Source organism: Montipora foliosa, chromosome 13 (genome assembly GCF_036669935.1).
Source record: "Montipora foliosa isolate CH-2021 chromosome 13, ASM3666993v2, whole genome shotgun sequence".
Taxonomy (NCBI): Eukaryota; Metazoa; Cnidaria; class Anthozoa; order Scleractinia; family Acroporidae; genus Montipora; species Montipora foliosa.
In genome coordinates this window covers 9,692,002-9,704,501 of record NC_090881.1, presented here as the reverse complement: position 1 = coordinate 9,704,501, position 12,500 = coordinate 9,692,002, and the positions used below count along the sequence as shown (strand labels likewise).

Sequence of the window (12,500 nt, the reverse complement as noted above, 5' to 3'; positions counted from 1 at the left end):
GGGGTTATGGGCACTTTAACCCATTGACTGCTAGGAGTGAGACTTGATAGATTTTACTCCGTCGAAGGCCAGACGATTTTACTGGTCAATGAGAGGGAGATCAGGAGGCAATGGCATAACAAAAGGTTTTTGTGGTTTGTAGGTCATGGACTCCCAGCAGGATTGGCAGAGGTTGAGATGATTGAGAGAGCAAGAGCTAAACGAGCTTGGTAACTTCCCAAAATATTACTCAAAATAATTAATTTTTTTTCGTTCAAAGTGGTTTCCCTAGTTGGTCTTAAGTGGACAAGATGCATCTCAAAGTGGTGCTGATTTGATAAATTGCAGGAAAAAGTATTTTAATAAGAGTGCCTAAGCACTCTACAGAAACAAGGAAGTTCGCTCGACTACGTAGGATTTCGTAATCTTTAAAAAGCTGAAAATTGTGCAGTCAACAATGGAGGGTTGTCCAATACTCCGACATAATGAGATTCACGGCACTTCACAATAGACATCACAAAGTGTCCCCCAACCTTAATCCTTAAAAAAATAGTAACAGTTTTGCGAGATTTAAAGAGCGGGACACTTTGTGACACTTTGTGATGTTTATTGTGACGTACCAGGAATCTTATTATTTAGGAGTATTGGACATGTATGTCTTTGGTTTAAAAAAGTACCACACATTAGCTTCTACTCAGTGTTGTGTTTACTGAACAACTGGAATTCAAAATATGACCTATTGCATTACTTTTTCTTCGGAACTTACTGTACATGTAGATCTCATGGAGGTACAGTACACGTCCAAGACATTCTTTTGTCATTACTCTTTTTGCAGGGAGGCCACACTTCCAGCTCTAAATGACATGGAAAATCTAGAGTTAAGAAAAAGAATGATGGATGAACAAGAGAGAAAAGAATGGTCTTTCAGAGAACAAGAAATTGAAAAGTGAGTACACTGGTACATTGTAATTGGTCAAACGTTCCCTAAGCCAAAATGGTTTTCAATTTGCAAGCTACAGCTGTACACATACCCCTTCTAGCGAATACATGTAGTACCAATTCTGAAGCAACATTTTCCTTGTGTCTTGCTATTAACTGTGACCTCTCACGGGAAAACGTACACTAATGCTTTTCCGTTGAACAGCTTAAAGCGTTGGCAAAGCGTTGGATACCCATGGGGTACCCGTTGGAAGTGTTGCAAAAAGCGTTGGAGGTGTTGAGAAAAGCCCATGGAGGTGTTGAGAAAAGCCGTTGAAATAATGTGCCGAGCCGTTGAAAAACCTGTTGGGAAAGTTCACGCTGGCCGTTCTAGGTGTTGAGAGTAAACAATCATTAAACAATTGTACATGGGCAAACATCCAGGACCAAAATTTTCCAGTTGACTGCCACTTTTTGTCTAAAGTCAACACGCGAGTAAGTTTTCTTTTTTGGTGAGAACTATCAACCTGCTGTAGTATTACTATATGTATGTAGAAAAACTAAACAAACTATTAGATTTTGGAATGTGTGCACCAATAAGGTGTTTGTAGTTAACTTGAACTTGTCTTTTTTTTTTTCCAGATTGCAAGAGGCAAGGCTGGAGGTATTGAAAAGAATTCTTGAACAAAGAGAAGAGGATCACGCTGAACTTAACACCAAAAGACTGGATAGACTATGGTTAGAAACAAATTGAGCTTTTGGATAAGGTTGATTTTTGTTACACAAAAAAGGTTTTATTGAACAAGTTCAAGGCAAAATTAGCCACTAAGAAAGATTTATGAGCTGACATTTCATGTGTTAGTTCATTGTCATGATAGTGAATTCGTTGTCAGAGCAAATTCACTCTGACTGTGCAAAGGTCTCAGGCGTTTCAAGGTTACGCTGTAATTCCCTTGAAAATGACATACTAGATCCGGATTTTTTCCCAATAAAGTTGAGTAACTGTCAACTTTATTGTCAATTTTTCACTCGTGAATTTGCACGGTCTGGAATCCTTATGATATACGTCGAAATTGCTGTCATCATTTTGTTAGCGAACGGGACTTTGGGTGTGATGCCCAACAAGTTTGCCAACAGAAAGGTCTCTGATGAGTCCCTTGGTCGGGATAAAACGAGCTTCGTAAGACTAACCACAAACAATGTATTTTCACAAGTACTGTAAAATACAACGGAAAAAGGAAACATATGATACCATTTTTTCCTACTGTGATGTTTCTCCTAAACCTCCCTCCCCTCACCCCCTCCTTCCCCCCCCCCGCCCCCCCACTTTCTCAAACGTTTTCTGTGGTACGGTTACAAGTAATGGCTTGGAGCTTATGTCTTCTGCCAATTGATACAAAATAGTTGATATCTGATGGTTAACATGTTTTGGGTGTATGTCCTGTGCAGGTCAAACAAGCAACAAGAAAAAGAGCGCAAGTTTAAGAGAATCCAAACCGAGCACATTAAAAGTGAGTTTCTACCAACTTTTCCTTAGTTTGAGATAATTTATACTCAAATTACTGTACATGTTGAGAAGTTCAGAGTTCTTTTATTGGGTGCAGTAAAACCAAATCAAAAAATAAATACTTGAGCCAATTACAGATGCAGACATTCGGTTGAGCGAATCACAATTAATGGAGGAAAATGTGCCTGTGCCATTCATGGTGAAATTCCCAAAAATCCCCAAAAATATAAGAACCTGTTCAGCCTGGTAAAGAAAAGTAGATTCTTATACAAACGAATCACGCCAGTTTTGATGGATTTAATTATATGAGAAACTTCTGACAAAAAGTTTTTGTGTATACATGTATTATTGTTTAGTAAACAAGGCAAGCATTTTTGTTGTTGAAAATACAAGTGCAAAACCATTATGCAGTTGTAGTACAATATTTTTGCCAATGGTTACACTACGACAACCTCTAAAAAATAAGAACCTGTTCAGTCTGACCTTGAGAATTCTAAATTCTTATATGCGGGTTAATTTACTGTATTAACGAGCATATTGAGGCAGATCCGGGGAAAATTCAATAATGTACTTTTTGAGGCTCAATCGAGGTTAGGGTTGATCCAGCTGTTTATCTTTGCCCGAGGAGCAGAGTTCCGGAAAACTACGCTTATTGTCCGTATTCCTATGATAAATGAGTGGTGGTAGAGTTAGGGAAAAGAGCAAGGGGACACTTCTTGACGCTTATTAAAAGGGGTGTGTACCTAATGTCAATTATGATTTCGCGCGGCCATTTTTTTCTGCTGCCTGTCTTAACTCGACGCGCTCGAGTAACTAAGCGGCGAAAAGAGGGACTGCTCGAAAACTAAACCATTCAAATTTGTGAAGCGTAAAACACATCCCGCAAAAATACTTCATCAGCTGACAACTTGGCAACCTGGCTGGCCTCATTGATACATGCACTTGTCAAGATGGGAACTACGTTACATGAATGAAAAAGTAAAATTTTGGGAAAGAGCCGATACAACGTAGATTTGATAATTTATTAATTTATTGATGATGATGATGATGATTATTATTATTATTATTACGACCGGCCAAACTAGCCTTCTTTAGGTACAAGGAGAGTTTACATTGGATTGCTTCTATGTTACATGAATGAACGATTCAAAATCGGAAAATACACACATGCGTCTGCAATTGTTAATCGCTGCGGTGTCGCGAAGTCACGGGTTCAAACCCCGTTGAAGTCCTGAATTTTTCAGGCTTCTTTACGCAATTGCAAAAATTGCGTTCATAACTGCGAAGATCATAGCTTCACTTGATTTCATATCCGCAGTTCATATATGATCCATTTCATATATCATTTCATCGTTGATTCATTCCTCACGGGAACATCAGAACCCACAAATGACCAGCTCCCAACGTCAGTGGATTCATAGCTCAGTGTTAGTTAGGGCGTCGCACCGGTATCGCGAGATCACGGTTTCAAACCCCGTTGAAGTCCTGAAATTTTCAGGCTTCTTTACGGAATTGCAAAAGTTGCGTTCATAACTGCGAAGATCATAGCTTCACGTAAATTAATCTATTTCGCATAGAGGTGTCCTCCTAAATTTATGCCAAAAATGTTCTGCTTCACTGACTCGCACGACTCAAATTGGGTCGCGCAGGAAACGCGACGCGACTGGTACGCGGTGCTGTCCCTGAAAAGTTCATATTTCAAATTACTCTGATTATTTCTCGTCAAACCCGCCGAACAGTAACTGAACCGGGTTACTTTCTTGTTTTACAACATCTGACAACCCCGTAAGCGCTTCTCTGGATACAAAGAGTTAAGAATATTGAACTAGCAAGTTAAGCCTTGTGTTCGTTAGTTGCAACAAGTACTATTTCCTTATATTGTAGAAGCAGAAGGGTAGAATGTTAGGTCTGGTAGATTTGTACTGTCGGTGTTGTGCACCCGACCAACATCTATATGTGTTAAGACTAAGTTGGAATTAATTGTTGGAAATTTTGTACACTCACTCAAAAACAATAATCAAAACAGTGCGTTGCGCTTGATAGTTTCCAAAGATTTACTATTTCCACTTTGCAAAGTTTTTTTTTTCTTTTCATCTTTTGAGAGCTATGAATTGCATATCAATCGATCGATCAAATCCATGAAAAACAAGTTGATAATGTTCTCTTTTTCATAGCTGTCAGGAAACTGAACGAAAAGCGACGAACAGTGGAAGGAAAACTGGAACGCCGTGAAATAGTCAAAGACTACTCGAACTATGATTCGCAGACATACGCGCCAATGTCGCGTGTCGGTGTATTCCTCGACCGTGGCTCTGAACAGTACAATGTCAAAAGTTACCATCTAAACACTTATCAGGGGTTGCTAGAACTGGAGGCATCTCTCCCAGACTTTGTTACCCAGCCAAGGATTCAAGCCCCAAAGCCCAAGTCCAGTGGGAAAGGAGGCTTTGTGAAGAGGAGACAAAGGCGACAGAGAGAGCTGGAGGAGGTCGCAAATGTGATTGAGTTGGCCAAAAGGCCGCCAGACGTAAAGAAACCACTGAAGTTCTTGGTGAAAGTTGAGAAGCCGATACCGCGTCCTCCGACGCCATCAGTGGAAGTTCCATCACAGGTAACATTATCAGTATTCCGGTCAGTGTATAACGCAGACTGCAGACTGCAGACCGGGGGTAAAATGCAGACTGCTGACTGCAGACCAAGGGTAAAATGCAGACTGAGGGTAAAATAAAATAATAATGAAAAACGAGTTGTAAGGATAAAATAAAGAGTGTTCGTACCCGTTTGTACTTTGACACTGAAACTCCAACACAACACAATCGCTGTTTTGCCCTACCGCATGTTATAAATCCGGATTTTCATCGAACTCTGTAAGAATTGAAGCTGTTTGAATCCTTGATGTTGTTGTATGAAAAAGTATAGTTTCTCTTTGTGCATCAATCCGTACCCACGCAATTCGATGGAGAATTAGCAGTGCGAACGCTGATTTAAGTAAAGGGAATGTTTTTTTTTGGGTTTAGAATGCGGCTGCCTCGCTTGCGCTCCCGAGTTTTTCAAGAAGCCTATTTCGTCTCTTCTCTCTCTCTAAGGGTCTTTTTTTTATATAGTTTGTAACAACACATTTAAACGGTACGACAGAGTTTTCTGTTATGGCCTTGTCTCGAGTTTTGTTTGTATTGGGGGAAAACGGTGTCAAATGAGCTGTCTCGCGCAGGAAGGGTTGCTCTCCAAATCTCTTAAGGCGGCGAAATACGAGATACAAAAACCCTCAACTTGGCGCGCAACATTGTTTCGTTGGAAGTTTGGGTCGATGTTTCCCGTTTTTCACCTTGCATGATCAACTTGTCGCGCAACAAAACATTTGTTGCTGGTTGAAGAAAGTTCTTGCGAAAAGTACAGCGCGGGTCTAGTACTCTGAGCAACAAATTTTGGCTTTGTTGCTCGTTTTTCATCAAGCTCACAACTTGTCGCGCAACAAATTTGCTCGTGTACTAGCAAATCAACCAATCAACGCCTTTCATTTCTTCAACCCGCTACAAATGTTTTTGTTGCGGGTCAAGTTGATCAGGCAAGGTGAAAAACGCGAAACATCGACCAAAACTTGCAAGGAAACAATGTTGCGCGACAAGTTAAGGGTTTTTGTATCTCGTATTTTGCCGCCTTTACTCTTCCAATGAACTAAAAAAGAGTGATTCGTTTCCACTGGTGTCCACTCCACCTTAGCCGCAGTATGGCGTGAAAGACGAGACGATTTCTCTTTTGTCCTCGCATTTGAAATTAGCCAACGGAACGACATGACCTTCCACTTTATCCTTGTTTTTAAGTACATCAAAGTCAACAGTTCTTCTGGAATAGAACAATAAGCAACAATCCTATATCATTATTGATGAACACCCATTTTTGTTGACCCATATTGTTGTCGTTTAACCTCTCGCGTATCTTCTCAATTATTTTATTTCAGTTTGAAGAGGAAAAGGAACTGGCCATTATCTTCCTACAAAAAGTTATCCGTGGCCGAGCTATTCAGAATATGGTGAGTTAACCGTTTCATTTCCAAGATCGAGACGTTCATTCTCCTAACTAGTACCATATATTTCTTCGTTAGGAAGTCATGAGAATTTGGTGTTACAGTGTATTAAGATCACACCTCTAAGCTGATATTATAGTGCGATGCGCCTTACCGTGGCCACCTAACAAAGTTTTTTGCAAATTGTCCGCCAATCAGGATGTGTGAATTTGATTGACAGTCACGCCTCCTTGCAAAGTTCGCACAGTTGTAAGTTGAACACTGTTGCATGGGTTGTTGAGTTGACGTATTTACACGTAATTCAAATGTGAACGTTTGTTGGGTGGCCACGGTAAGGCGCGTTGCACTGTAAATAATCTTCATTCTCAATACCTGTCTGACCTACATTTCATTGAGATTGTGAGGAGAATCAAAAGGTTGAAAGGTGCACTATCACAGTAATCCAAACTGAAAGACAAAAACAATCATGATTTACAGTGGTACAATGCCTCAGACGTACACCTTGAAAACGAAATGGAAAGATATGTTTATGCTGAATGGTACATGTAAACCTCTTCTAGTATCTCCTACATAAACAACTCACAACCCGCAATTCCTTAATTCGCTCTGTTGAACCTTGGGATAACGCTTGAAAATTCAGCTTAAAAATATTTCTTATGGTGTTAAGGACGGTGCCTATTACTGTTATTTCGCATACATTCTGCGCATCTCGAGATACTCGGGTTTCCTTTGATTGGTGCTTGTTAATACACGGATATTTTTGCGCGGTTTAAAACTATGCGGAGAAAGCAGAACTTACATGAAGCAAGTGCTCTTGATATCCAAAAGGAAAATTGTGGGTAACCACACATTTTTCAGAGGTATTTAGGCTTCACTTTGGAAAAGAACGCCATGCATAGCTTTGTATTTTAAAGCTTTTTTAATTACCAATATTTTTGATTAATTAGCTGTGAAAAATGCGTGGTTACCCGCAATTTTCTCTTTTGATTTCAAAAACACTTGTTAAGATCTTTTTTTCGCGCATGTTCATAAACCACTCAAAAATACCTATGAATTAGTTGGCACTGTCCTTAATAGACCAAATGTTTATGGGCTAACTCAATGTTGTACCCAATTCAAAGCCTTTGAGAATGAAACGTTCCATGTATTTCCATATCATTAAAATGTGAATGCTACATTATAATGCAAATACAATACACAAAGAGAGATTGGAATTAGGTACAACAATGAGTTAGCCTATTTGGTCTATACCGATTCATCTTTCTAACACCCTTGTGGTACGGCAGAGGTCATAAATTTAGGCTTGAACAATGATCGACTAGGGTTTCCCTTCGTTGCCGCTCAACCCTTTCATTTCCAAGATCGAAACGTTCATTCGCCTAACTAGTTCCATAGATTCCTTTTTTGGGTAGACATGAGAATTTGGTGTTGCATCTGATCAAGATCACACTTCTTAAGCTGATAATAAAATTATTATTTTCATTCTCAATACCTATATCCTTTGCTAAAACCAAATTTTCGTGCTTCTCTCCGCACAGACACAGTACCGCAATTTTCCTAGAAACTTACCCCTTCGATTGTGGTAAGAGTTTGTTGTGGGCCCTCTCCCAAAGAAAATACAAAAACAAAAACAAAACAGAAGAAATACGCATGTGTAGTATCTCTCAGTTTTCATCGGGGAAAAACTCTCCAGACCAAATGCCTGAATAGTAACTTCGCCACCATACTTCTCACTAAGCCGGGGTGACTATTCACCTACTATGCAACTTCTCACAAAAAGGGGTTTGGTAAATGTTTCATTTTGCCTTGGATTTTTCAGATGTTTGAAGGAAAAGAAAAGCGTTTGGAGCTGATTCAGGAGTTGCGCAGTACCCATGCGCTTCAAGAAGCCGGGCAACTGGAAAAGAGGAATGATCGACAAGCCGTGCTCAGTCTGCAAAGACAAAGAAGACTTGACACTAACAAGGTAGCCAATTTTTTTTTTCGAAAATCTTGCATGTTCCCCGCATGGCAGGCTCTCCTTCGTTGACTTTACTGAAAGCTGGCGTACCTCTTCCATGTCAGCCAAACTGAAGGAAAACCTATTTTAACATTTTCTTGCTCGCAATCGTTACTGTTTTCTCTTGTTCATGTTGTTGTTCTCTTGTGCTCTTGTTCATGTTGTTGAACTAGGCCTTTGTTACTGGCTGACGAATTTGCCTTGCTCTGTTGTCGTTCCATTGCAGTAAATGAAAACATCTCCAAACTAGGTTTTTCATCTTTTACACGAGCCAAGGGACAGCTAGAAAGTTCTTTGTTTCAAGAAACTTTATTCAATGTGGTTTGGATCACGCACATTAAGGAAATATGCAAAATGCAAAAAATCTATTTTGCTAAGGAAGTATTCGTTCGGATGAAGGGAGAAAAAAAAGCAGTCGATGAGTGTTTCCTCTGTAAAGATTTCTTGACCATTTTAGACAGCAAAAATGAAATTGGTCAAAGAAAAGTGTTGCAAAGTCGAAAGTTCACGAAAAGTCTTGCGTTTTTTAAGCTTGAGTAGTTTCAAGCCTTGTTGCCTTATAGCAGTAACCAAGAATCCATCACCCAATAGTAAGATTTATCAATATTGGGAGATTTGAATGGGCCATTTCCGAGTTGCTGTTAGTCTCGGTTTCGAAGTGAGTCTTGGTGCTCAACTATTGTAAGGGAAATGAGTTTGATTTGCATAAGAATACGCAACTCGTTTACATTTGAATGGTTGTGCACCAGGACTCGCTTTGAAACCGAGGCATGCAGCAACTCGGAAATGGGCAATTGAGAACAGCATTTAGTTAGCCGATTTGGTCTATTGCTTGTTTTGCCACAAAATTTGGTGTAAAAGTAGATACGTACTTTTCTGACGCTGATAAGGACAAACCGGATACCAGGTTCTTACTGTTGAGTAAACTTTTATAGCTGTGTCTTGATAACGCAATTCTACCATTCTCTTCATACAATTATTTAAGGACGGTGCCTACTATTGTTATTTGCGCAATACATTGCTTTGTATTTCAAAGCTTTTTACAAATATTGTTGATTGATTATCTTCGAAAAATGCGTGGTTACCCCCAATTTTCTTTTTGGATTTCAATAACACTCGTTAAGATCTTCTTTTCCCGCATATTCAATAAACCGCGCAAAAATACTTTTGAATTAGTAGGCAATGTCCTTGAGAAATGTTCTTATCCATTGTGCATTGTTCTGTTTATAAGGATTCTTTCGTCGAGGAAGCATTGGCTCAGATGGAGGGTTCCACCCTTGCTGATATGTTTGACTTTTTGAGCAAGGAGCTCATTCGACTTCAGGTTAGGCGCTCTGTGAACATGCAGAAATAAAAAGCTTAAGCAAAGACGACTGCGACTGCTACGAGAACGCCACAAAACAAAAGGTTTAAAGGGAACCCCGACTGAAACAAGAAAATAACTTTAAACCACAGAACATAATGTTTACAATAAATATTGTTCCCAGTTTTTCCACTGAAGGCGTTTGCATCTGAAATAGATAAATTTCAAAAACGCTCGTTTTGGTTTGCAAATTTCCCGGGCGCCGCCATCTTGGATAATTGTGACGTGTCGTGGTTTTCCTATCTGTGAAACGATAGGGTAATCACGACAGGTCACAATTATTCAAGATGGCAGTGCCCGGGAAATTTGAAAGTGAAAATAAGCGATTCTAAAACTCACTTTTTTCGATGCAAGCACTTTTTTGAAGAAAACTGTCGATCAAATTTGATTTCAAACATTATTTTCTTCGGTTTACATTTATTCATTAGTCGGATGGGAGGTTTCTTTAATGAGCAAAAACAACAAAATCTGCAGGCCCCGCAGGTGCGTTTCACACGTTGATACATTTTTTTGTCGTTCTCGTTCTGACAACGACGTGAAAGGACGCAGGGTTGCGTGGAGGACGCGTGGAGGACGCAAGCACCTGACGTTGAATTTTCAATTTTCTCTGGAAATATCCACACCGCTCTGACCAATTTTATTTCTGGAATGTGGACACAGACTTTCCATGCCGAGCGACTTGGAGTGATCGCAAAATTATTACAGCAACGGGATATAATATTTAAGTCAACGCTCTTGTAGCTGTCGTCGTCCTCCTTGCTTTATTATATAAGGTCCCAAATAACGTACACATGCCAGTGAGCGAAATCTCTTTCCAGGCTCACTCTTTTCTTCTTTAGCGAGAGCCTGGGTTTCAGATTATTCAGTGACTCGTTCTCACGACTACGCCAGCCTGGGCGAGGAAAGTAGTGATCTCTGATGGAGAAAAGATACTTACGTGTAGCAGTGTAAATGTGGTTGTCTGAACAAAAGTTTAAAGGGAAAACTGCTCACTTACGGTTGCCACCCGCGTCTCAAAAACGTGGCGTGCTTAACCGGGAGTTAAAGAAACGACGACGGCTACGGCAACGACAAAGCTAAAGCAGTGATATTATTGGTTAAAAGAAGCAAAATGATGGTGTTCCACGTGCGGCACGCATTTTTTGTACATTTCTTTCCGGTACTCATCAAAATAACAACTTCACGTGACTAAGTTTAAAGTTTTGACGACAACGTCCACGGACATGGAATAGTGAATCTTTCATTCTCTCTCTTTACTTCAAATCCGTCCGTACCAATTGAGTTTTATGACACCTCACCCATAGTGTACAACGTAAAACACGATGGAATAATCGTGAAATACTTAAGATAGCTTAACCTTATATTTTGAAGCACTTGATACTTTTGTCGTCCTAGCCGCCGTGGGTTTTTTAAGTTGCTGTTTGTCTCAGTTTCAAAGTGAGTCTTGGTGCTCAACTATTGTAAGGGAAATGAGTTTGATTTGTATAAGAATACGCAATTAACTCATTTCCATTTGAATGATTGTGCACCATGACTCGCTTTGAAGCTGAGGCATGTAGCAACTCGGAAATGGGCTATTACTGTCGTTCGATTGTAGCTTTTTAATTTTGTAATTAAATAGTAATAATTGTACAGTGTCCTATTGAAAACCACATTGTGTGACATAGGCTGTCTGTATAGGGAATTGAATTATGATCAAACGAGCACATCCAACACGTTGTGTCCCTTTAAGTCGAAGCCTTTGCTACCTGTTTCCAACAATAACGCAACGGATAAAGCCGGATTAGCGTTATTTTTAGCATAGGGTAAATGCAGCTGTATATCCTTACTTGAGGAGCACTTTAGTCGTTGTGTCAATTGTCTATTCCCAGACGCGAGTGATGTTGAAGTTGAGAACAAGAGCAGAGGGGTGGGGGGGGGGGGGGTGTACTTTGTGACGCTTATTAAAATTGCCGTGCATCAGGAGCCCTCTTGCGTGCATCTAATTACCTGCCTTTCTGGACATATCTGCTCCATGGAACACGGGCATGGGGGTACTTTGTGACGCATATTAGACTTGCCGTGCATCTAATTACCTGCCTTTCTGGACATATCTGCTCCATGGAACGTAGCGTTAGTGTGAATAAGTACGGAAGAAAGATACCATCACTGGCGATTGCTTGATTGGTGCTAAGATGTTCGTTTTTTCTGTCCGTGTAAACAGCCCAAGTATGAAGCTTATGAGCTTTAATTACCTACCACCATAAGTGTCAAACAAAATGCATGGATAAACTCAGTCACAAACCCTAAAAATCCTAAAAATTATTTTTTTTTCCCTTTACGGAATCTTCAAACTATCTTTAAAGCCTTTAAATATATTTAAGAATATCCGGATAATATAGTAAAATGGTTTATCATGTTGCTTATTTTTTCTTGCTTTTTGTATTCCATTTCTTTTTTTGTTGAGTATCAAACCGCAACCGACTTTCTCTTTTGTAGTAATCCACTTAAGATCGTGTTTTTTTACATGAAATTGTTTTTCTAAAGGATGAAACAATCATTTTGAGGCTTTTGGTCAAATGAATTTGGCGAATGAAAACAAATTGTGAAAACCGCACTTTGTTACCTTGTAATGGTGGTTTTCGAAGATGAAATGAGGCGTTGTCATAACTTCTTCATGCATAAACATAACCACAGATGTTTTTTTATTCAACCCCTTGAAAAATGGCTA

The 12,500-nt window shown here is 39.7% G+C and overlaps 1 protein-coding gene across 1 annotated transcript in view; it reads left to right on the top strand.

Moving 5' to 3' along the window:
- The window catches only part of LOC137982936 (cilia- and flagella-associated protein 91-like), a 28,969-nt gene that overhangs the window by 3,970 nt on the left and 12,499 nt on the right, over positions 1-12,500 (top strand). Inside the window, exons 6-13 of the mRNA XM_068830098.1 lie at positions 143-209; positions 815-925; positions 1,540-1,635; positions 2,347-2,408; positions 4,579-5,015; positions 6,363-6,434; positions 8,248-8,394; positions 9,659-9,751. Of these exons, the coding sequence (XP_068686199.1) occupies positions 143-209; positions 815-925; positions 1,540-1,635; positions 2,347-2,408; positions 4,579-5,015; positions 6,363-6,434; positions 8,248-8,394; positions 9,659-9,751 (1,085 nt within the window). The remainder of the gene's footprint in view (positions 1-142; positions 210-814; positions 926-1,539; positions 1,636-2,346; positions 2,409-4,578; positions 5,016-6,362; positions 6,435-8,247; positions 8,395-9,658; positions 9,752-12,500) is intronic.